The 25,081-nt window shown below is 46.7% G+C and overlaps 1 protein-coding gene across 4 annotated transcripts; it reads right to left on the bottom strand.

Annotated features, from left to right (window-relative positions):
• Positions 1–1,423: 1,423 nt before the first annotated feature.
• Positions 1,424–25,081, bottom strand: mrpl28 (mitochondrial ribosomal protein L28). Of its 4 annotated transcripts, none has more exons than XM_068018952.1 (6): positions 25,002–25,081; positions 23,326–23,626; positions 22,571–22,723; positions 21,511–21,645; positions 20,371–20,457; positions 1,424–1,808 (listed from the first exon to the last, which is right to left on the bottom strand). In XM_068018952.1, exons 2-6 carry the CDS (start codon positions 23,611–23,613, stop codon positions 1,686–1,688), a joined length of 786 nt encoding a protein of 261 aa, XP_067875053.1. In that variant the 5' UTR covers positions 23,614–23,626; positions 25,002–25,081; the 3' UTR covers positions 1,424–1,685. The 4 variants fall into 4 exon arrangements, with proteins under 4 accessions (XP_067875053.1, XP_067875054.1, XP_067875055.1 ...); XM_068018953.1 differs by lacking the exon at positions 25,002–25,081 and adding an exon at positions 24,209–24,431; XM_068018954.1 differs by lacking the exon at positions 1,424–1,808 and adding an exon at positions 18,159–18,531.

The following is a 25,081-nucleotide window of genomic DNA, read 5'->3' as shown; positions in this document are numbered from 1 at the left end:
AGCTCCCTCTATAGCACAGTGGCGCAGTGGTTAGCACCGCAGCCTCACAGCTCCAGGGACCCGGGTTCAATTCCGGGTACTGCCTGTGTGGAGTTTGCAAGTTCTCCCTGTGTCTGCGTGGGTTTTCTCCGGGTGCTCCGGTTTCCTCCCACAAGCCAAAAGACTTGCAGGTTGATAGGTAAATTGGCCATTATAAATTGTCACTAGTATAGGTAGGTGGTAGGGAAATATAGGGACAGGTGGGGATGTTTGGTAGGAATATGGGATTAGTGTAGGATTAGTATAAATGGGTGGTTGATGTTCGGCACAGACTCGGTGGGCCGAAGGGCCTGTTTCAGTGCTGTATCTCTAATTTAATAATTTAATCACAGTCAGGAAATGTGAGATGTCGAGAGGTAGGGAAATTCCCCCCAACTGCTCAAAACAACTTGGATGATGTTGCGATGAATTATAACCCAGTCAGAGAGGAATAACAACGTTGTGAACCCACCCAGCCTGCAGCAGGGGAAACTGCCTCAGTATCAGGCTGGTGTCCTTGAGCTACAGCGAGTGGCTTGGGTGCCAGTGTTGGCGCCGTTCAGCAGAACCAAAGGTTGGGCTGCTGCTGAACGGTAACAGGCCTTCAGCCATTCGAAAGCCACTGGGAGAGGGTCGCTCCCAATTTTCTACAATCTCTGTCGTCTGCCCTCTCGAGTGGACGTAAACGAACCCATTCAGAGAAGAGTAGGAGTATTCTCCCCGACGTCTTGAGGCCGAGATTTATCCCTCAGCCAATGTCACTGGCTTGACGGTCAGCCCGGGAGATTAGATCCATTGAAGAAACAGTGAGATGTTGCAATGGGGGTGTTGGGAGGGATGGGATCAAATGAGCCGTAAGATCTTCCTCATTGCAACCAATCTTGGGAAAATGTGACAAGAATAAAATAAAAATGGGTCTGTCCTGCGGATTTTAAAAAAAACTCATTTATAAAGTTTAGTTTGAATTTGCACCTTCGGTTTCACTAGAATGGTGGTTGTCAGGGTGTGGTCCTCCAGATAGTCCAAAATGCAAGTCACTGACGCTCAACGCCACAGCCGAGGCCATACGAGAGAATAGGCCAGAATCCTCATCGCCACCATGACATATTACAACCCGAGCGGCTCCCTTGTGTGTGACACGAGTCGTCATATGCGCAAGCAACAACAATGTATTGTTTTGACTGAGGCGGGAGGAGTGTACTGTTAATTCAGTCCCACTTCTCCACAGGTCACAACATATATTTAAATTTTCCCACTTATTGATACAGTCAATCATAGACTATCCTTCCCACAATAAAACACACCAAACAGGTTTCTTGAATAAGTAACGACATTATCTGTTTTTTATAAAACAAGACTTAAACAGTAATGAAGTAAAGCATAAACACAAAGATTGAAATATTACAGTTCCCTTTTTACCTTAGCCCCTCACACTCACACACACAAACATACACCGGTTAACCAGAAAAACAAAAGGGATTTTGTTTAGAGCTCCGTTACAGACAAAAAAACACTTGGGCTGAATACTTGCTCATTCTTGAAGAAACAGCATATTAAATATTTTGTGTTCCTGAACTGGCAAATAGTCTGGCCTCCGAGTACACGTAGACGGGTCACTGGGATCTTTTAGAACTGTGCTTTTCAGGTGGTGTGTAGCAGGCTTTTCTTCAAAGACAGGAGATGAGATGAGTTGACACAGTGGATTTCTCAGGGTCTTTTAGAGAGGTGCTGGAAAGCTGAGCTGGGTTATGGTCTTCTTTTCTTCCGTAGGAATTCTCTTCTTCTGTAGGCTTTTAAAAGAGATGGCATAGGCTGGGCTGAGCTGGGGTTCTGTCCTTCAGTTTTACTTTTTAAAACACCAACCCCTTTTGAACAGTTCATTCCCTACTCCAAACAATTCAAAAGTGCAACTGGAAACAGAAAGTCCACCTTCTGACCTGTCACTTCTCTGCACACATCTTCCCCCAGTTACCAGGGTTTCTATTCCATTTTTAACTTGAGTCATGTGACAACCATAAATGTCATCGTCAAACAAGTCCTTTCAGTGTCCTCTGATGACTCTTGGAAAAAAAAAGGTTTGACTCTGAATGCCTCAAAAAATATATTTAACAAAAACAGAATCACCTTCATAATAGTACTTTTATAAGCAAGATTTATGTTACTGTTGATTTTGTTTGATTAATACAGATGTAAAATAAGTGTTAGTTTCTCAGAACAAGAATATTGTGATGAGTTTATAACACATTAGAATGTTTTAAACAAACGTGTTGTTTTGTATTCATGTTTATAATATGAATATGTCAATACATTTTGTTTTTGGCATGAATTAATAATTTACTTAGGATATTTAATTTAAAAAAGCACATAAATTTATTATATTCCCATTAATTCCCGATGAGTTTTTTTGCACTTGCAAACAAAAGCAAGTGGGGCAGGACAGGTATGTGGCCCACAGGGTCTTTTGCCCTGCCTAAGTGGTCCCCGGACAAAAAGTTTGAGAACCACTGCACTAGAATCCAGGGGAAAGAGACGGAGGGAGAGAAGAGGAGAGTAACAGTGATCCTATGGGAGAACAGAGTAACAGTATGTAAAAAAGTCAAATGATCTCCTTGCGTTACTCTTATTAACGCAACTGGAGTTTCCCTTCAAATCCCAGTTTAAGTTGCGAGGTTTGACCAAAGTGCAATGCTTACTACAGAGATCAGAGTCATTAAGGCGAGGAAACCCAGATTTCTGCCACAGGTTTGTTGATCTCTCACTCCTTTGATGCAGCCCCTGGTTTCAGTGCATTGGAGTTTTAGAAGAATGAGAGGTGATCTTATTGAAATATATAAGATTCTGAGGGAGCTTGGCAGGGTAGACACTGAGAGGATGTTTTCCCTGGGGAGGGGGTCAAGAACTAGGGGCATAGTTTCAGAATAAGGGAGCACCCATTTAAGACAGAGATGGAGAGGAATTTATTTTCCCATAGGGTACTGAATCTTTGGAATTCATCGCCCTCCAGAGCAGTGGAGACTGTCACTGAATATATTCAAGGCTAAGCTAGACAGATTCTTAAACAATAGGGGAGTCAAGGGTTATGGGAAAAAAGTAGGCAAGTTGAGTTGAGGCCAAGATCAAATCAGCCACGGTCTTATTGAAAGGCAAAGCAGGCTCGAGGGGCTGAGTGCCTGACTCCTGCTCCTATTTCTTAAGTTCTTACGACACTCTTTGACACTCCAGCCCCGGCAGACGCCAAGGAAGCCCTGAATTTTAGTACCTAGCTCAGTAGCTAAGTGGAACTGTGAGAGATTTTGGAAAATTCATTCAGGATGGATCCCACTCGGCTTCTTCACATCCCTGAGCCAGTTGCCAGTATGTCGTGGCTCCATAAATAGCTCATGACCTCATCTACTCCCATTTAGTCTTGCTTGGCCTACAGCCAGGGAAACTCCGCACATTCGACCTTCTGCCATTAACATTCCAGCTCCTTTTAGGGCTGTGACACAGTTTCCAGTCAAGTGAAAAAAAGGGAGGCATTGATATTTATATAAGCATTTATGCAGCGCCTTTCAGCACTTCATAAAGCAATCTGATGAAACAGTGCATTGAGAACGAACTTGCAATTATTTAACACCTCATCGTGTCTACAAATGTTTTACAACCAATGGGTTGCTTCTGCAGTGCAGTCACAGTCGTTATGGAGACCAGATGCCACCAAATACATGGCAAGATCCCGCAGAGAGTGAATGAGATAAATGCCCAGATCTTTTTGATGGTATTGGTTGAGGAAGGATTGCTATGAATAAAAACTCGAATTGAGCTCTATGAGCCGTTTCTGAGATGCGATCCATCGCTACATAAATGCAGGCTTCTAAAAAATGTTCCTCCAGCTAATGTAACATCTGACCCTCGTTTAGCTTCAAACCCTAACTGTTGGTCAGGATGAGCCACGGTATGAGGAACATCCAAACCAACCTGCACTGTGACGAGTCTGTGACGAGAACAACAACTGGCATTTATAGAACACCTCTAATATAGTAAAAAAAAAAGCATTTCACATGAGCGTTATCAGGAAAAATGTAACGCACATGAGACAAAAGCTTGGTCAAAGGGTTTAAGGAGCATCTTAAAGGAGGAGAGAGAGAGGCGGAGAGGTTTTGGGAAGGAATTCCAGAGCTTAGAGTCCAGGCAGCTGAAGGCACCGCCGCCAATGGTGGAGCAATTAAAATCGGGGATGTGCAGGAGGCCAGAACTGGAGGAACGCAGAGATCTCAGAGGGCTGGAGGTGGCTTCCGAAATAGGGAGAGGCCAGGCCACGGAGGGATTTGAACACAAGTTGACAAATTCTTTAAATTGAGGCACTGCTGGACTGGGAGCCAATGTACGTCAGCGAGCCTAGGGGTGATGGGAGAACAGGAGTAAGTTAAGATAGGGGCAGCAGAGTTTGGATGATCTCAGCTGCATGGGAGGTGAAAGATGAGAGGTCGGGCAGAAGAGAAATGGAATATCGAGTCGAGAGGTAACAAAGGTATGGATGATCTCGTGCCATCTTCAATTTTACTGCACAAACCCATTGTTGCCATGGTGAAAGAGCTGGTCCTTCGCCAAGCTTTATCTGCTGAGGTCAAAGTGATTTTAGTTTTAATGTTGCATTTCAGAACAAAAGGCAGTTCAGAAACTGAGGTCAGGACCAATAGGATGAGTCAATGAAGCATAAGGCCAGAATCCAAAAATGCATTTATTTGAAGATCAGAATGACGTGTTTTTTTCTGGGAGAGAGAGAGATAGGGAACATCCCATTGGTTGGCACTGAGCCACGTGAGCAAGCAGGGGTACGGGAAATGCCACGGAGTACTGATCTGAAATTTTATTCAGTTACAGTAAAGGGGTGATACAGGCTGGATCAGTTTTAATGAGAGATGTGGGATATATCAGAGTGTTACAGTGAGGGGTGTGGGGTATATCAGAGTGTTACAGTGAGGGGTGTGGGGTATATCAGAGTGTTACAGTGAGAGTGTGGGGGATATCAGAGTGTTACAGTGAGGGGTGTGGGGTATATCAGAGTGTTACAGTGAGAGTGTGGGGGATATCAGAGTGTTACAGTGAGGGGTGTGGGGTATATCAGAGTGTTACAGTGAGGGGTGTGGGATATATCAGAGTGTTACAGTGAGAGTGTGGGGTATATCAGAGTGTTACAGTGAGGGGTGCGGGGTATATCAGAGTGTTACAGTGAGAGTGTGGGGTATATCAGTGTTACAGTGAGGGGTGCGGGGTATATCAGAGTGTTACAGTGAGAGTGTGGGGTATATCAGAGTGTTACAGTGAGAGTGTGGGATATATCAGAGAGTAACAGTGAGGAGTGTGGGATATATCAGAGTGTTACAGTGAGAGTGTGGGGTATATCAGAGTGTTACAGTGAGAGTGTGGGATATATCAGAGAGTAACAGTGAGGAGTGTGGGATATATCAGAGTGTTACAGTGAGAGTGTGGGGTATAACAGAGTGTTATAGTGAGGGGTGTGGGGTATATCAGAGTGTTACAGTGAGGGGTGCGGGGTATATCAGAGTGTTACAGTGAGAGTGTGGGATATATCAGAGAGTAACAGTGAGGAGTGTGGGATATATCAGAGTGTTACAGTGAGAGTGTGGGGTATAACAGAGTGTTATAGTGAGGGGTGTGGGGTATATCAGAGTGTTACAGTGAGAGTGTGGGGTATATCAGAGTGTTACAGTGAGGGGTGTGGGGTATATCAGAGTGTTACAGTGAGGGGTGTGGGGTATATCAGAGTGTTACAGTGAGGGGTGTGGGGTATATCAGAGTGTTACAGTGAGAGTGTGGGGTATATCAGAGTGTTACAGTGAGGGTGCGGGGTATATCAGAGTGTTACAGTGAGGAGTGTGGGATATATCAGAGAGTAACAGTGAGGAGTGTGGGATATATCAGAGTGTTACAGTGAGAGTGTGGGGTATAACAGAGTGTTATAGTGAGGGGTGTGGGGTATATCAGAGTGTTACAGTGAGAGTGTGGGGTATATCAGAGTGTTACAGTGAGGGGTGTGGGGTATATCAGAGTGTTACAGTGAGGGGTGCGGGGTATATCAGAGTGTTACAGTGAGGGGTGTGGGACATATCAGAGAGTTACAGTGAGGAGTGTGGGATATTTCAGTGTTACAGTGAGAGTGCGGGGTATATCAGTGTTACAGTGAGGGGTGTGGGGTATATCAGAGTGTTACAGTGAGGGGTGTGGGGTATATCAGAAAGTGTTACAGTAAGGGGTGTGGGGTATATCAGAGTGTTACAGTGAGGGGTGTGGGGAACATCAGAGTGTTACAGTGAGGGGTATATCAGAGTGTTACAGTGAGGGGTGTGGGATATATCAGAATGTGTTACAGTGAGGGGTGTGGGGTATATCAGAGTGTTACAGTGAGGGGTGTGGGGTATATCAGAATGTGTTACAGTGAGGGGTGTGGGGTATATCAGAATGTGTTACAGTGAGGTGTGTCGGGTATATCAGAGTGTTACAGTGAGGGGTGTGGGGTATATCAGAGTGTTACAGTGAGGGGTGTGGGGTATATCAGAGTGTTACAGTGAGGGGTGTGGGGTATATCAGAGTGTTACAGTGAGAGGTGTGGGGTATATCAGAATGTGTTACAGTGAGGGGTGTGGGATATATCAGAGTGTTACAGTGAGGGGTGTGGGGTATATCAGAGTGTTACAGTGAGGAGTGTGGGATATATCAGAGTGTTACAGTGAGGGGTATATCAGCGTGTTACAGTGAGGGGTGTGGGATATATCAGAGTGTTACAGTGAGGGGTGTGGGGTATATCAGAGTGTTACAGTGAGGGGTGTGGGGTATATCAGAGTGTTACAGTGAGGGGTGTGGGATATATCAGAGTGCTACAGTTAGAGGTGTGGGGTATATCAGAGTGTTACAGTGAGGGGTGTGGGGTATTTCAGAGTGTTACAGTGAGGGGTGTGGGGTATATCAGAGTGTTACAGTGAGGGGTGTGGGATATATCAGAGTGTTACAGTGAGGGGTGTGGGATATATCAGAGTGTTACAGTCAGAGGTTTGGGGTATATCAGAGTGTTACAGTGAGGGGTGTGGGATATATCAGAATGTGTTACAGTGAGGGGTGTGGGGTATATCAGAGTGTTCCAGTGAGGGGTGTGGGGTATATCAGAGTGTTACAGTGAGGGGTGTGGGGTATATCAGAGTGTTACAGTGAGGGGTGTGGGGTATATCAGAGTGGTACAGTGAGGGGTGTGGGATATATCAGAATGTGTTACAGTGAGGGGTGTGGGGTATATCAGAGTGTTACAGTGAGGGGTGTGGGGTATATCAGAGTGTTACAGTGAGGGGTGTGGGATATATCAGAATGTGTTACAGTGAGGGGTGTGGGGTATATCAGAGTGTTCCAGTGAGGGGTGTGGGGTATATCAGAGTGTTACAGTGAGGGGTGTGGGGTATATCAGAGTGTTACAGTGAGGGGTGTGGGATATATCAGAGTGTAAAAGTGAGGGGTGTGGGGTATATCAGAGTGTTACAGTGAGGGGTGTGGGGTATATCAGAAAGTGTTACAGTGAGGGGTGTGGGGTATATCAGAGTGTTACAGTGAGGGGTGTGGGGTATATCAGAGTGTTACAGTGAGGGGTGTGGGGTATATCAGAAAGTGTTACAGTGAGGGGTGTGGGATATATCAGTGTGTTACTGTGAGGGGTGTGGGGTATATCAGAGTGTTACAGGGAGGGGTGTGGGGTATATCAGAGTGTTACAGTGAGGGGTGTGGGGAATATCAGAGTGTTTCAGTGAGGGGTGTGGGGTATATCAGAGTGTTACAGTGAGGGGTGTGGGGAATATCAGAGTGTTTCAGTGAGGGGTGTGGGGTATATCAGAGTGTTACAGTGAGTGGTGTGGGGTATATCAGAGTGTTACAGTGAGGGGTGTGGGGTATATCAGAGTGTTACAGTGAGTGGTGTGGGGTATATCAGAGTGTTACTGTGAGGGGTGTGGGGTATATCAGAGTGTTACAGTGAGGGGTGTGGGGTATATCAGAGTGTTACAGTGAGGGGTGTGGGGTATATCAGAGTGTTACAGTGAGGGGTGTGGGGTATATCAGAGTGTTACAGTGAGGGGTGTGGGGTATATCAGAGTGTTACAGTGAGGGGTGTGGGGTATATCAGAGTGTTACAGTGAGAGGTGTGGGGTATATCAGAATGTGTTACAGTGAGGGGTGTGGGATATATCAGAGTGTTACAGTGAGGGGTGTGGGGTATATCAGAGTGTTACAGTGAGGAGTGTGGGATATATCAGAGTGTTACAGTGAGGGGTATATCAGCGTGTTACAGTGAGGGGTGTGGGATATATCAGAGTGTTACAGTGAGGGGTGTGGGGTATATCAGAGTGTTACAGTGAGGGGTGTGGGGTATATCAGAGTGTTACAGTGAGGGGTGTGGGATATATCAGAGTGCTACAGTTAGAGGTGTGGGGTATATCAGAGTGTTACAGTGAGGGGTGTGGGGTATTTCAGAGTGTTACAGTGAGGGGTGTGGGGTATATCAGAGTGTTACAGTGAGGGGTGTGGGATATATCAGAGTGTTACAGTGAGGGGTGTGGGATATATCAGAGTGTTACAGTCAGAGGTTTGGGGTATATCAGAGTGTTACAGTGAGGGGTGTGGGATATATCAGAATGTGTTACAGTGAGGGGTGTGGGGTATATCAGAGTGTTCCAGTGAGGGGTGTGGGGTATATCAGAGTGTTACAGTGAGGGGTGTGGGGTATATCAGAGTGTTACAGTGAGGGGTGTGGGGTATATCAGAGTGGTACAGTGAGGGGTGTGGGATATATCAGAATGTGTTACAGTGAGGGGTGTGGGGTATATCAGAGTGTTACAGTGAGGGGTGTGGGGTATATCAGAGTGTTACAGTGAGGGGTGTGGGATATATCAGAATGTGTTACAGTGAGGGGTGTGGGGTATATCAGAGTGTTCCAGTGAGGGGTGTGGGGTATATCAGAGTGTTACAGTGAGGGGTGTGGGGTATATCAGAGTGTTACAGTGAGGGGTGTGGGATATATCAGAGTGTAAAAGTGAGGGGTGTGGGGTATATCAGAGTGTTACAGTGAGGGGTGTGGGGTATATCAGAAAGTGTTACAGTGAGGGGTGTGGGGTATATCAGAGTGTTACAGTGAGGGGTGTGGGGTATATCAGAGTGTTACAGTGAGGGGTGTGGGGTATATCAGAAAGTGTTACAGTGAGGGGTGTGGGATATATCAGTGTGTTACTGTGAGGGGTGTGGGGTATATCAGAGTGTTACAGGGAGGGGTGTGGGGTATATCAGAGTGTTACAGTGAGGGGTGTGGGGAATATCAGAGTGTTTCAGTGAGGGGTGTGGGGTATATCAGAGTGTTACAGTGAGGGGTGTGGGGAATATCAGAGTGTTTCAGTGAGGGGTGTGGGGTATATCAGAGTGTTACAGTGAGTGGTGTGGGGTATATCAGAGTGTTACAGTGAGGGGTGTGGGGTATATCAGTGTTACAGTGAGTGCTGTGGGGTATATCAGAGTGTTACTGTGAGGGGTGTGGGGTATATCAGAGTGTTACAGTGAGGGGTGTGGGGTATATCAGAGTGTTACAGTGAGGGGTGTGGGGTATATCAGAGTGTTACAGTGAGGGGTGTGGGGTATATCAGAGTGTTACAGTGAGGGGTGTGGGGTATATCAGAGTGTTACAGTGAGGGGTGTGGGGTATATCAGAGTGTTACAGTGAGGGGTGTGGGGTATATCAGAATGTGTTACAGTGAGGGGTGTGGGGTATATCAGAGTGTTACAGTGAGGGGTGTGGGGTATATCAGAATGTGTTACAGTGAGGGAAGTGGGATATATCAGAGTGTTACAGTGAGGGGTATATCAGCGTGTTACAGTGAGGGGTGTGGGGTATATCAGAATGTGTTACAGTGAGGGGTGTGGGGTATATCAGAGTGTTACAGTGAGGGGTGTGGGGTCTGTCAGTGTTACAGTGAGGGGTGTGGGGTATATTAGAGTGTTACAGTGAGGTATATCAGAGTGTTAAAGTGAGGGAAGTGGGGTATATCTGAGTGTTACAGTGAGGGGTGCGGGGTCTATCAGAGTGTTGCAGTGAGGGGTGTGGGGTATATCAGAGTGTTACAGTGAGGGGTGTGGGATATATCAGAGTGTTCCAGTGAGGGGTGTGGGGTATATCAGAGTGTTACAGTGAGGGGTATATCAGCGTGTTACAGTGAGGGGTGTGGGATATATCAGAGTGTTACAGTGAGGGGTGTGGGGTATATCAGAGTGTTACAGTGAGGGGTGTGGGGTATATCAGAGTGTTACAGTGAGGGGTGTGGGATATATCAGAGTGCTACAGTTAGAGGTGTGGGGTATATCAGAGTGTTACAGTGAGGGGTGTGGGGTATTTCAGAGTGTTACAGTGAGGGGTGTGGGGTATATCAGAGTGTTACAGTGAGGGGTGTGGGATATATCAGAGTGTTACAGTGAGGGGTGTGGGATATATCAGAGTGTTACAGTCAGAGGTTTGGGGTATATCAGAGTGTTACAGTGAGGGGTGTGGGATATATCAGAATGTGTTACAGTGAGGGGTGTGGGGTATATCAGAGTGTTCCAGTGAGGGGTGTGGGGTATATCAGAGTGTTACAGTGAGGGGTGTGGGGTATATCAGAGTGTTACAGTGAGGGGTGTGGGGTATATCAGAGTGGTACAGTGAGGGGTGTGGGATATATCAGAATGTGTTACAGTGAGGGGTGTGGGGTATATCAGAGTGTTACAGTGAGGGGTGTGGGGTATATCAGAGTGTTACAGTGAGGGGTGTGGGATATATCAGAATGTGTTACAGTGAGGGGTGTGGGGTATATCAGAGTGTTCCAGTGAGGGGTGTGGGGTATATCAGAGTGTTACAGTGAGGGGTGTGGGGTATATCAGAGTGTTACAGTGAGGGGTGTGGGATATATCAGAGTGTAAAAGTGAGGGGTGTGGGGTATATCAGAGTGTTACAGTGAGGGGTGTGGGGTATATCAGAAAGTGTTACAGTGAGGGGTGTGGGGTATATCAGAGTGTTACAGTGAGGGGTGTGGGGTATATCAGAGTGTTACAGTGAGGGGTGTGGGGTATATCAGAAAGTGTTACAGTGAGGGGTGTGGGATATATCAGTGTGTTACTGTGAGGGGTGTGGGGTATATCAGAGTGTTACAGGGAGGGGTGTGGGGTATATCAGAGTGTTACAGTGAGGGGTGTGGGGAATATCAGAGTGTTTCAGTGAGGGGTGTGGGGTATATCAGAGTGTTACAGTGAGGGGTGTGGGGAATATCAGAGTGTTTCAGTGAGGGGTGTGGGGTATATCAGAGTGTTACAGTGAGTGGTGTGGGGTATATCAGAGTGTTACAGTGAGGGGTGTGGGGTATATCAGTGTTACAGTGAGTGCTGTGGGGTATATCAGAGTGTTACTGTGAGGGGTGTGGGGTATATCAGAGTGTTACAGTGAGGGGTGTGGGGTATATCAGAGTGTTACAGTGAGGGGTGTGGGGTATATCAGAGTGTTACAGTGAGGGGTGTGGGGTATATCAGAGTGTTACAGTGAGGGGTGTGGGGTATATCAGAGTGTTACAGTGAGGGGTGTGGGGTATATCAGAGTGTTACAGTGAGGGGTGTGGGGTATATCAGAATGTGTTACAGTGAGGGGTGTGGGGTATATCAGAGTGTTACAGTGAGGGGTGTGGGGTATATCAGAATGTGTTACAGTGAGGGAAGTGGGATATATCAGAGTGTTACAGTGAGGGGTATATCAGCGTGTTACAGTGAGGGGTGTGGGGTATATCAGAATGTGTTACAGTGAGGGGTGTGGGGTATATCAGAGTGTTACAGTGAGGGGTGTGGGGTCTGTCAGTGTTACAGTGAGGGGTGTGGGGTATATTAGAGTGTTACAGTGAGGTATATCAGAGTGTTAAAGTGAGGGAAGTGGGGTATATCTGAGTGTTACAGTGAGGGGTGCGGGGTCTATCAGAGTGTTGCAGTGAGGGGTGTGGGGTATATCAGAGTGTTACAGTGAGGGGTGTGGGATATATCAGAGTGTTCCAGTGAGGGGTGTGGGGTATATCAGAGTGTTACAGTGAGGGGTGTGGGATATATCAGTGTGTTACAGTGAGGGGTGTGGGATATATCAGAGTGTTACAGTGAGGGGTGTGGGATATATCAGAGTGTTACAGTGAGGGGTGTGGGGTATATCAGAATGTTACTGTGAGGGGTGTGGGGTATATCAGAGTGTTACAGTGAGGGGTGTGGGATATATCAGTGTGTTACTGTGAGGGGTGTGGGATATATCAGAATGTTACAGTGAGGGGTGTGGGGTATATCAGAGTGTTACAGTGAGGGGTGTGGGGTATATCAGAGTGTTACAGTGAGGGGTGTGGGATATATCAGTGTGTTACTGTGAGGGGTGTGGGGTATATCAGAGTGTTACAGTGAGGGGTGTGGGATATATCAGAGTGTTACAGTGAGGGGTGTGGGATATATCAGTGTGTTACTGTGAGGGGTGTGGGGTATATCAGAGTGTTACAGTGAGGGGTGTGGCGTATATCAGAGTGTTACAGTGAGGGGTGTGGGGTATATCAGAGTGTTACAGTGAGGGGTGTGGGGTATATCCCAGTTTCCTGGAAAAATTCTGGTTGGATTTTGCAGGAATGTATCAACTCGTGCCATGTATGGCTGGTGTCCAGGATTGTAACACGAGTTCATTGAGACAGCATCCAGCATGCTACCAAGGCACTGCTTGACCAGGGCTCACTTTTTATTTAACTTGTCCCAGAGCTGGGAATGGGGGGCAATGGAGGAAATTCCACACTTGTACCACAGCCTGGGAGCATGTGACTGCACTGCACTCCCAACAACTCCAAGATGCAAAGAATTTCAGCAGGAAACAAACTGAGTAAGCAAAGAATTTGCACCCAGGGTGTCCCAAAGAGTCTGACAGCTGATGAAGTAAGTTTTGAAGTGTAGTCCCTGTTGTGATGTAGGAACTGTGGCAATTTGCACACAGCAGGCTCCCACAAACAGCAATGTGATGACCAGATAATCTGTTTTGGTGATGTTGATTGAGGGATAAACATTGGCCAGGGCACCGGGGAGAACTCCTCTACTCTTCATCGAAATAGCACCAAGGGATCTTTTACATCCACCTGAGAGGGCCTCGCTTTAGTGACTCATCCAGACAAACAGCATCTCTGACAGTGCAGCACTCCCTCAGTACTGCACTGGAGTGTCAGCCTGGATTACATGCTCCTGGAGTGAGGTTCGATCCATGGGGCAGTGCAGGTACTACCCAATGAGCTCGCATGCAGTGTGTGGGTGGGGTGCGGGGTAGGTAGGAATGAAGGAAAGACATGCATTTATATGGCGCCTTTCGCAACCTCAAGGCATCCCAGAGCGCTTTACAGCCAATGAGGAACCTTTGAAGTGTAGACATGGTTGCAACGTTGAAAAGGCCGTTTGGGCGACACACCCAAGGGCACCTGGTGCCTGCGGGGGTTGGACCCCAGTGTCTCCACAGAAAGAAGGGGGAGAAACATTGGAGGAGGAGGAGGAGACACAGTCCTACCACTGGCCCAGTGATGTGAGCAAGTCTCCCTCTAGAGGAATGCGAGAGGACGCAGGTCTGAGTCCTGTTTCTACTGGCTGGTGACTCAACTCTCTTTCGAAGCTTGGGGGAGGAGGCACAGGTTGACGTTACGAGTCACTTTCCTTTCCTCTCCCTGGGTAGCAGGTCACGAGCAGAGCAGCTGATGCTTTAACGGGTGAAGGACCCAGTAACACAAACATTGGCCTATCAAGCAGAAAGGTCGCCTGAGCAACCTGCTTTCCCCACACTATGGAAATTTTTATCATGTGTATCTCAGATGACTTCTAAAATGTGTCATATAGACTACAGTGATACAAATACTAAATTTGGACCCCATTTACATGCTGCCTCTCCCACGCATTCTCTCATGATGGTGACAGCTGGCACAGCCTCTACTCAGGTATGCTTCCCGGTATTGTTTGACTTACCTGCACGTTATCCCTGATGCTAGCAAGAATCATAAAAATACACTTCCTGCAATGACAGTTTTCCTTTGCGTCACTGACACCATTTTCTTCAAAACACAGTGTTTCTGGGAGCACTTCAATGTGTGAGCGGGGTAACCAGGGAGTGCATTAATATTTGAGGGGCCTCCAGGAGTGTGCCAGTATTTGCGGTGTTTTTTCTGTTATTAAACCTGGTAAGTAACTTTGCTCCAACTCTCCTATGAAAGATGTTGCACCTCCACGTCAGCACGGCTCAAATCTGGACCTCAACAGTGAGGAAACCCAGCGCCCTTCTTGGGGTACAATTACTGTCCCAGCACGTTGCTGATAATTAGCGTGCGAGAATATTGGGGATAGTTACCATCCTAAAACATTGGGGAGGTCAGTGTCCTAGCAGTATTGCAGAGGGATCAGTCATTTAGTACTCTTTTTAATCAAAAGGCAAATTTAATTCCATGTATCTGAACACACAGCAGACATCTTGAACCAAATATAGAGCTCACTACATTTGCAGATTAGTTACGCTAAACGGACTACCCTTGGACTAGTCAACACGTTCAGATATTAAAAGATCCCTATATGACGTGACCAATGGATTGCAACAGCTGATGTTTAGTCTTGGGTTGTGTTGTTTACCTGCTAACCTGCTCTTTTCCCTTAAGGCCACTGCTCTAAATGGATAAAACCTGATAATTATCACTACTGAGAAACTGCAGAGGTCAACCAGTGAGCAATTTTAACTGGTTGGAAATTTCCAGCTGCAGATCAGTAGATTTTTTAAAAAACTGTTTTTGCATTTGCAATAAATTGGAAGCTGGAGTGCAACAGACATGTGCTAGACACAAGACTTTCTTTTTAAGATACTAGAAAATGCCCTGTGGCATTGCTGGTAGAGAGTTATAGGATTCGCTGTTTTACAACAATAACAATATATCAGGTGAAACACTGTGTTGTGAAAGCATGAGTACATACCCAATTAAAACTTGAAAGCCTAATTCACGTCAAGGAAACACTGGGCGAGTTCGTATAGAGGCAAAGAGGCTGCAGATTTTGTGGCTCTAGTAGCTTCTGTTGCCGGAGTTTATACATTGCAAATATCTGCATTAGCTTTTTCACAGACACAGATTTGCAGTAGATGTGATGTTGGTGGATCTGGCAAAGCACGAAAGTGCATTTTTATATTTTTAAAAAATCATTACGTAGATTGTGAATACTCTACTACAGTCACACTCACTTTGATATTTCTCAACTCATAGAATGATACAGTACAGCAGGCCACTCGGCCCATCATACCCACGTCGGCTCTTTGAAAGAGCTATCAAATTAGTCCCACTCCCACAGCTATTTCCCCGTAGCCCTGCACATTTTTACCTTTTCAGGTATTTATCCAATTCCCCTTTTGAAAGTTACTATTGAATCTGCTTCCACCGCCCTTTCAGGCAGCGCGTTCCAGATTACAACAACTCGCTGCGTTAAAAATTTCTCCTGATCTCACCTCTGGTTCTTTTGCCAATCACCTTAAATCTATGTCCTCTGGTTACTGACCTTTCTGCCAGTGGAAACTGTTTATCCTGATTTACTCTATCGAGTGTCACTTTGCCCTACTCTATCTGTCTCCTTTAAATGCAATCATTTGCCTCAGCCGAGTTCCTTTCCTCCACCTTTGCAAGATTTATGAAGGTCAGATCTGACTGCATTGACAGTTCAGGAAACGCTGAGACTTTTATTACAATTAAGGCTTCTTCCCACAACATCTCCCTTGAACAGTCGTAAATTCGCAATTCAATGTAACTTTCATCTCAAGCTCGTGCTCTTACTTTATTTCTAATTCCTTTCCTTCTCCTCCTCTCAATTAAAAGAAGCTGCATTGCTATAGTGCCTTTCACAACCTTAGGATGTTCCAAAACGCTTCACAACCAATGAAATACTTTCATGTAATAGGAAACACGACAGTCAATTTGCACACAGGAAGCTCCACAAACAGCAATGCGGTTTTTTTTGGAGTGGTGTTGATTGAGGGATAAATATGCACCAGGACACTGGGCAGAACTCCCCTGCTCTTCTTCGAAATAGCGATAAACAATCCTTTACTTCCATCTGAGAGAACAGACGGGGCTCTGGTTTAATGTCTCATCTGAAAAGCGGCACCTCCGACAGCACAGCACTCTCTCAGCACTGCACCCGAGAGTGTCGGCCTAGATTTTTGTGCCCGTGCTTCCAGATTGGGATTTGAACCCAAAGCCTTCTGATTTAAAGTCAAGAGTGTTACTAACTGAACCACAGCTGACTCAATGGGTCGAGTCTCTCAGTCGCACTAATTCCACGGTCATCTTCCAGCACTTTGGTGATTAAGAGTTGTCAGCCATTCCCAATCGCACAAAAAATTCCCATCCAGTAAAGGGGATAGTGATCAGGAACAGGAACACTGACTGTTTGCCCCTTCTGGGCACTGAGGCCAACTTGAGCCCCTTGGCGCAGACCAGGTATGGCAGCACTATCTAGGGATGGAACCTGGACCTTGCAAGATCTGCATGGCTTACAGACAGAGATGCAGTACCCTCATCTATTCAATCTCCAGCAACTTCCGCCCATTACGTTTCAAACACCGCACTTAAGTGTCAAATAAGACAGTCCTTTCGCGTTCGTTTTTACTGACCTGGAGTCAGAAATTTACAAGGAGCTGCCGATGTGCAAACTTTTCTGACCAACAGCGATTAACTCTGATTGGCTGCGTGAGGACGGTTGCATCTTAATGGCGTAATATTTAGATAGTGAAATGGCCCTTTCACTAGGAAATGAAAGACTTGTGCTAATAGCACTTTTATCCAGGCAACGTCTCACTTCAATTGGCACAGATTAATTTGAAATTCATTACGGAGGCGAGTTCAGCAGCAAGTTCCAACAAACCACAATGAGATGACTGACCAATTAATGTGTTTTTTTTGGGTGGTAATGGTGGAGGGAGGGAAGAACACCAGGAAGCTTCAGTGCAGTGGGATCTTTAACGTCACCCTAAATAGGCAGATTGGACTCGGTCGAATGCCTGATCGAAAAGATGGCACCTCTAACAATGCAGCATTTCCTTAGAACTGCACTAGATGGTCAGCCTAGGTTAAGTTCAATTCCTGAGTAGGGATCGAACCCACGACCTTCCGGCTTAGAGGCGAGAATGTTGCCCGATGAATCAAGTTGACACAGGATTAGCAGTTGCTGCAAGCCATACTTCCCTATGTATGGTCCGTCCCCTGAGGAGAGTACAGACTACTCCAGGCCATCTAGAAATCCTCTGTCCTGTAATGGAGGGACTTGCCCTGACACAGTGCAGACACGACACCAGAATGGAGAAAGTGTATGGCACAATGTACAGCAGAGGTAAAAAAAAAAATCAGCATCTCCAGCACCTCAGCATTAAAAAAGCACAGGACCCCTTTGAGACAGAACAGGGACTAAGGACTCTGCGACCACATGCAGATTAAGGAAACGGCTCTTGCCGTTTGGCGAATACTTCTTTGAAATCCCCAACATTTCCATGACTTGGCCGGTGAGATTTTCACTTAAACTGCTGGCAAAACCAGAAACTCCCTCGAGCGGCACGAACTGAAATGGAGGTTTCAGAGGGAGGGGGTGGCCACAGAGAAGCATCGTGCCCCTTCCAGATGTAAAGGTCACATGTAGGAAGGTCGGTTTAACCGAGTGAAACTGCCGAGTTGGAGGCAAGAGTGCTACCCACTGAGTCACAGCTGACTCTTAATAAAGGGAGCAGGCAGCAGGGTACAGCAATGCAATTGGGACTATTTGCTTGCGTGGAGAGTAATTTCTGACACGACTGGCTGGGCCGAGTGGCCTGTTTCTGGCTCGCAAGCTCTGTGTAAATAAAGTTAATTTAAGAATTGCTGAAAATAGAGACATGTTGTCGAAGCTTTTCGTCTTGCACTTATCAGGACAATCCGCAAGAATACCAATGCAAGGGAAAACAAGTTAATTTAACTGATTTGTACCCACCGGATGTTTAAAAAGGAACCCGATCTACTCTCCTGACTGCTCAATGAGAAACAGCAACACATGAAAACATTCCTCATTCTTATTATTCCCAGGAAAGAACATAAATTAGCGATCACATTTCGCAAGGTGGATGCAGAACCTTAGGTAAAAAAAAAACAACTCAGCATTTTAGTTTGGTAGTTCAGGTCAAGAGTTCATAGCCACTTTAACCTTTTCCCCTTGCCCTCTGAGACAGTTTGGTCAGCACTCTCAAAGAGGAAGGCTAAAGTCAGGGTGTAAATGTCGCCAAGAGAGTCGTATTAAATGCCGTTCTGACGATCTTAAAGGGTCCATGCTCAGTTACGATTTCTTGTCTACAATTGCAGGCTCTGACAGTCTCTGCATGCTCAGTTGCTGGATTAGTTCCTCAGTGTAAACTTTAAACAGCGGCACAGGATCCTGAAATACAATTTTCAAAAATGCGTTATGATTGCCTAGTACGACAATTGCTTTAAAGTCACTGGCCGAGAGTCTGCCAGACTTCCCACACAGCAGGGGCTGTTTATCCGGATGACTGAATTGGAGAAAGTCTTAAAATTTATTTAGCGCCTTTCACGACTTGAAGAAATCCCAAAACACTTTACAACTTTGAACTGTTGACGCTGTTTTAAGGTCGGAAACGGGGCAGCCAATTTGCACACAGCAAGATCCCAGAAACAGCAATCTGATGGTGAGATGATCATGGCAATGTTGTTTGAAGCGTAAATATTGAGAGAACTCATCTGTTCTTCAAAATAGTGAATGTAGGATCTTTTATCTCCATCCTTGAGAGCAGACAGGGTTTAATGTCTCATCTGAAAGACGGCACCTCCGACAGTGCAGCACTCCCTCAGTACTGCACTGGGAGTGCCAGCGTATATTTTGTGTTCAGGTCTCTGGAGTGGGACTTGAACCTTCTGACTCAGACAGAAGTGCTACCCACTGAGGCACAGCTGACAACTGAATAAACCAATCAAACTGACACAAGCCCAAACCAAATGCATAGATATTAAAAATCTTACATCTGCACGCACTTTCATTATAAATTTCCACGTTCACAATTTTAATGGGAGCCGCCTTTGCAAACTTACACGGTTATTACAGCTGTTGGGCGCACTGTAAAAGCCCTGGACAAAGTTATACTTTGTTGACTGAGGGTTTTTAACGGCGTACTAACTTCATAATTACAGTTGAACACCCTCACTGGCCCTGAAAAGTTAATTTTATATTAGTGGAATGTCAAATTTCTCCATTATGATAAAAAAAAATCCCACGTTTTTAAAAAACAGTACTTTTTTCTCTTTTGTCAAAAGTCTGTATTTTAGCTTCTATCTTAACACAGTTCATACATTTATTTCACTATCTGAAAATTTAAATTTAAAGTGAAGGGTTTTAACTTCCTGGCTTGCTGTCTGCGTGAATGCTTCAATATGATTGGCTTCTCACCTTGCTTGCTGATATCACTGCTGCTGCACTCCTGGAGATCTCCTTAACTTGACGCCAGATTTAAACTGTCATCAGGAAAGGGGAAATCCTCGCCACAGCGATTGTTAGATCTTTGTGGGTAGCTTTCTCTGAGGTCAGCTGTGACTGCTGAGTGGCCTCATTTTGCCACTGACCGCAAAGTCCAAACTAACATATTGTTCTGCTGTTAAAGTGTAGAGGTGACTCCCTTTTAGGCTACAATTGCTCTGCTTTTCTTCAAGGGGTAATGGTGATAAATCCAGGTCTGGCTAGAATTCATTTTTTCAAATGTTTAAAATTGTGACATTAAGTAAGCACAGGCTCAAAGGTCACTTAGGGTTCAATTGTTTATTTTGTCAGCGAGTTGGAGAAAGCCGAAGAAGTTTCAGGTTGCAGCTGTGAAGTAAATGACAACCAGAGCCCGCTTGACGTCTTTAACAAACTGAGGTGCTTGGATTGTCGTAATATATTGTATTCAACCCATTAAACAAACTGCCCTTCCCAGCAACATTCTCACCGCAAAATCCAGTCACAAAAGCAGCATCTTGCTTTTTGTAATTCTTTACATAAAACATCGGGTTCCCGCGCCATGGAATGAGACAGAGAACGAGGCCATTCAGCCCATCGTGCCTGTGCCACCTCTTTGAAACAGCTTTCTAATTAGTCCCCACTCTCCTGCTCTTTCCCCATAGCCCTTTTAATTATAAATACAATCTGCAGCCTGGAATTTTTAAGAGGGGAGGCTTGTAGTCGACTCGGGATTGAATGTGATTTAACAGGAATATTCCTTCCTACCTTCTTCTCCAACAACCTCTGCTTCTCCACAGCTTCTTCAAGGGACAGACCGACCCACTCTGCCTCGTCTTCAGGGATCACAAACTCCTGCAGTACAAACGAATTCTGCACATGTTTAACCTGAAAGAAAGATACGGCACCAGAGGAGACCCTTCGGCCCATCGTGCCTGTGCCAGCTCTTTGAAACGCACAGTGGCGCAGTGGTTAGCACCGCAGCCTCACAGCTCCAGTGACCCAGGTTCAATTCTGGGTACTGCCTGTGTGGAGTTTGCAAGTTCTCCCTGTGTCTGCGTGGGTTTCCTCCGGGTGCTCCAGTTTCCTCCCACATGCCAAAGACTTGCAGGTTGGTAGGTTAATTGGCCATTATAAATTGCCCCTAGTATAGGTAGGTGGTAGGGAAATATAGGGACAGGTGGGGATGTGGTAGGAATATGGAATTAGTGTAGGATTAGTATAAATGGGTGGTTGATGGTCGGCACAGACTCAGTGGGCCGAAGGGCCTGTTTCAGTGCTATATCTCTAAAACTAAAACTAGTCCTACTCCCCTCCCTCCCCCCCCCCTCCTCTGCTCTTTCCCCATTGCCCTGCAACTTTTTTTCCTGTTCAAGTATTTATCCAGTTCCCTTTTGAAAGTTACTATTGAATCTGCTTCCACCGCCCTTTCAGGCAGCACGTTCCAGATCACAACAACTCGCTGCGTAAAAAAGATTCTAATTTCTCTTCTGAATCTTTGCCAGTTATATCTGTGCCCACTGGTTACTGACCCTCCTGCCAGTGGAAACAATTTCTCCTCATTTGCGCTATCAAAATCCCTCATCATTTTGAACACCTCCATTAAATCTCCCTTTTATCCTCTCTGATCTAAGGAGAACAACCCCAGCCTCTCCAGTGTCTCATGGAGTTAGGCCACAGATCACCCCGATATCACTGAATAGCCTCTTCCTGTTCCCCTGTTTAAATGTTCCTGATCTCTACCCCCCCCCCCCCACAATCTTGTGTGCTCCGAGGAGAATAATCCCAGTTTCTCTGGTCCCTCCACGTAACTGAAGTCCCTCGTCCTACAAAGAATTTTAAAAAAAACTTTACCCCCCCTCATTTTAAAGCTAGCTTGTGGCACTAACCTCGGGCCGTGTACCATACCTTATATTTGTTATAGATGAGCTCCCGTTTCTCTGCGTCATCAGGGTAAAGCTCGGTGTCTTTGCGAGCGAGTCTCAGAAGCATGGCACGTTTCAGATCCATCCCCAGCTTTGAATTCAGGTCGACCTTTGGAGTCTAGAGAACAATTTGTGCCAAAAATAAAACTCCAGCTTCACTGGGAGGGCAAACTCTCACAATGTCCCACAGTCTCCCCCTTCCCTGGAATTGAGCCCATAATCCAGGCCAACACTTCCAGTGCCAGTACTGAGGGAGTGCTGTGCTGCCGGAGTTGCCGTCTTTTTGATGTTAAACCGTCCTCTCAGGTGGATGTAAAAGATCCCACGGCCGCTATTTAATAGAGCAGGGGAGCTCTTTCTAGTGTCCAATATTTAGATTTTCACCAAGGTCATTAAAATTAACTTATTTGGTCATTCATCTCCGATCATTCAGAAGACGAAAAGGAAGAGGTTAAGTCCCTCCTGAACCTCTCCGCCTCTCTTTCTTCCTTTAAGACGTTCCTTAAAACTTTCCTGTTTAGCTGAGTTTTTGGCCGTCATTCCTGATACCCTCTTACGGGGCTCATTGTCAAGCTTTTATTTGTTAATGTTCCTTTGCATGTTGCCTCTAATCTGTGCGGCAGCAATGCTACGTAGCAATCTGGAATGGCCCATGCAGTTGTAACAAACAGGCCATGCACATTCCTTTAAAGATGCAATGGGTGCACAACCTTGCAGCAGTCTTAAAGGGACTGTGCAGTGCAACAAATGCGCCACACACAACAAAGATGAAGAGGGAACAGTGCAGTGAATTGCCTTGGTGCATTTTACTGCATTACTAAATGCAAGCTACCACCGGGCACTTGTTTTCTCTGTTTTAGATAGAGGGTTGTTAGGAGGTTGGAGGAGTGTAAGTGAACGGCTGTCAGACAACTGGCACCAGGTGGCCTAGGTGCAGATTCCGTCTGCCCCTCCGCTCTCCTGGTTTCAGGCTGAAGGGGCCAACAGGCACCTGACCAACACTGAGCATTCTCCGGGCTTAAATCAAACCTCGGGGATTTTACCTTCAGGATATAGCTATCGAAACCGTAGCAAGCATCCACTAAGTCCAGAGTCCGCATGGTTACGGGGATGCTGAAGGTCTTGTCCAGGATTTCACTGTAAAGCTCTCGCACAAACAACTGCGGCTTCCAAGTTTTCCTCAATCGTGTGGAGAGCTGCACAAGAGACAAACAGAAACAGTCCGTGACAGATCGAAGCTCCATGCGGGTTCAACAACCCACGCTGCTACAATCTTGGCCTCTTGCACATCCCGGATTTTAATCCCTTCATCACTGGCGGCCGTGCCTTCAGCTGCCTGGGTCCCAAATTCTGGAATTCCCTCCGTAAACCTCTCCGCTTCGCTCTCCTCCTTTAAGACGCTCCTTTTAAACCTACCTCTTTGACCGAGCTTTTGTTCGTCCATTGTCTCCTTACGTGACCCGGCATCACAATTTTGTCTGACAATGTTCCGGTGAAGCGGAGAGGTTTTAGGGAGGGAATTCCGGAGCTTAGGGCCCAGGCAGCTGAAGGCACGGCCGCCAATGATGGAGCAAAGGAAATCAGGGGAATTGGAGGAGCACAGAGAACACAGAGGGTTGTAGAGCTGAAGAGGATTACAGAGATAGGGAGGGGTGAGTACATGGAGGGATTTGAACACAAGAAGAGAACTTTGACCACATGTGCTCTGTCGGTATCCAGAACACCTTAGATAGGAGGTAAGTAAATAAATACAAAAATAAGTCAAACTTCTGGTGTGTGCCAGACTTCTGCTCTGTACCTTGTCATTGTTGGCATATCTGAACCCCTGTATATAGCCCTCTCCTCCCCACAACCCATGCTGCGACTCTGGTGGGTAGTAGATGGGAATCGGTATGTCTTGCACACGTTCTGGTTGCCCGGTTTGAGGGTTCCGTTTGTATTTAACCCCGTGAGGTTTAAAGTGAACGGGCGTGGGCTCCTCGGTCTCCGTGAGCGAGCGGAGATAATGAGCGGGTAACCGTGCGTAGATGCCCTGCTTCAACCGCAGAGCCTGCCAGATCCTGGGCGGGTACTTGTGCAGCGGCATCGCTCAGCGTGACCTACAGAGGAATCGGAAAGGAGTCAGTTGAGGGGAAAAAGCAGGAAGGTTCAATTCACAACAAAGACCCAACTTCCGTCCAGCCCAGTGTTAATAATGCTGCCTCTGAGCCAGAGCGTCGTGGGTTCAAATCCCACTTCAGGGACTTGAGCTCATGCTCCAGGCTGTACTGAGGGAGTGCTGCACTGTCAGAGTTACTGTCTTCCAGATGAGACGTTAAAGCGGAGGCCCCGTCTGCTATCTCAGCTGAACGTAAAAGATCCCTTGGTGCTATTTTGAAACAGTACGGGAGTTCTCCCCAGAGTCCTGACCAATATTTGTCCCCAGCCAATACCTGAATCAGATTATCTATTTGGCTGCTGTTTATGGGAGCTTTCTGTGCACAAATTGGCAGTTGCATTTGCTGCATCACAACAGTGACCATACTTCAAAAGTACTTCATTGGCTGCAACGCGCTTTGCAACGTCTTGAAGTCACAAACGGCGCTATATAAATGCAAGCTCTTCCTTTCTAAATCTGGTGCTAACTGAAACAGCAAAAATCACTGCTAGACCGAAGAGAAAAAAAATTCTTAGTGCTCGACCTTTCGTCTGATCTGCTGGACACTTTCTTTCCCAATTTCCTTGGTTCAGTCACTGGAGATCAGAAGTGATTCACACTGTGAAGCTTCCTGAGATGTTGTGGCAACTAAGATACATACAACTGCAACAGGGAAAAGAGCAGGGGGATTCAGACGAATTGGTAGCTCTGTCAAGGAGCCGGCACAGGCACGATGGGCTGAATGGCCTCTGTCTGGGCTGTATGATTCGATGGAGCCTTTCACCACAGCTCCCACAACCCTGCAATTTTCTCACTTCCTCACAATTTAATGGGATCGGCCTTGATCTAACTGAAGGGCACAGCAGGATCGAGGGGCTGATCGCTCTCCTCCTGCTCCTACCTCCAAAGTAGAGGCTGGTCTGCAGCTCATTCCCAGGACACTGCCTCCAATAACATCACCTTTGGGCTCGGTCCCATCCCGGTGCTCACCCCTCATAGGTGGGTACCATCAGACTATTCGACTACAGCAGGCATCACAATGTTCTCACACACCACCCCCCCCCCCCCAAATGCCTTTGCATCGCATTTCACAGCGGGAGGGAGGCCAGAGGGGGCGGTCACTGGACCCTGGGCAGGGTCAGGGGCCCTAGGATGGTTTATTACCTCCACCCCACCCCAGGGCGCTGAGGACCACAGCAAGCCCATCCTGAGGGGCAGCGAGCTCGGCACAGGCCGGGGATGCAGCCAGGTGCAAGGCCCAGGGGCCTCACCAGCGCCAGGGCAAAGGAGCCTCCTGCAACCCGTCTCCCGATGCCCAGCCCCGGACCCTCACTTACTCCAGGCTCAGGCTTCACTCCGCCTGCCAGGCCGCGCCAGCTTGCGACTGGAAATTCCGCCTCCCCTTGCATCCCATTGG

This window comes from Heterodontus francisci, chromosome 40, assembly GCF_036365525.1.
Source record: "Heterodontus francisci isolate sHetFra1 chromosome 40, sHetFra1.hap1, whole genome shotgun sequence".
NCBI classification, from domain to species: Eukaryota; Metazoa; Chordata; class Chondrichthyes; order Heterodontiformes; family Heterodontidae; genus Heterodontus; species Heterodontus francisci.
The sequence above is the reverse complement of the archived record's forward strand: the minus strand, read 5'-3'. Positions and strand labels throughout refer to the sequence as shown.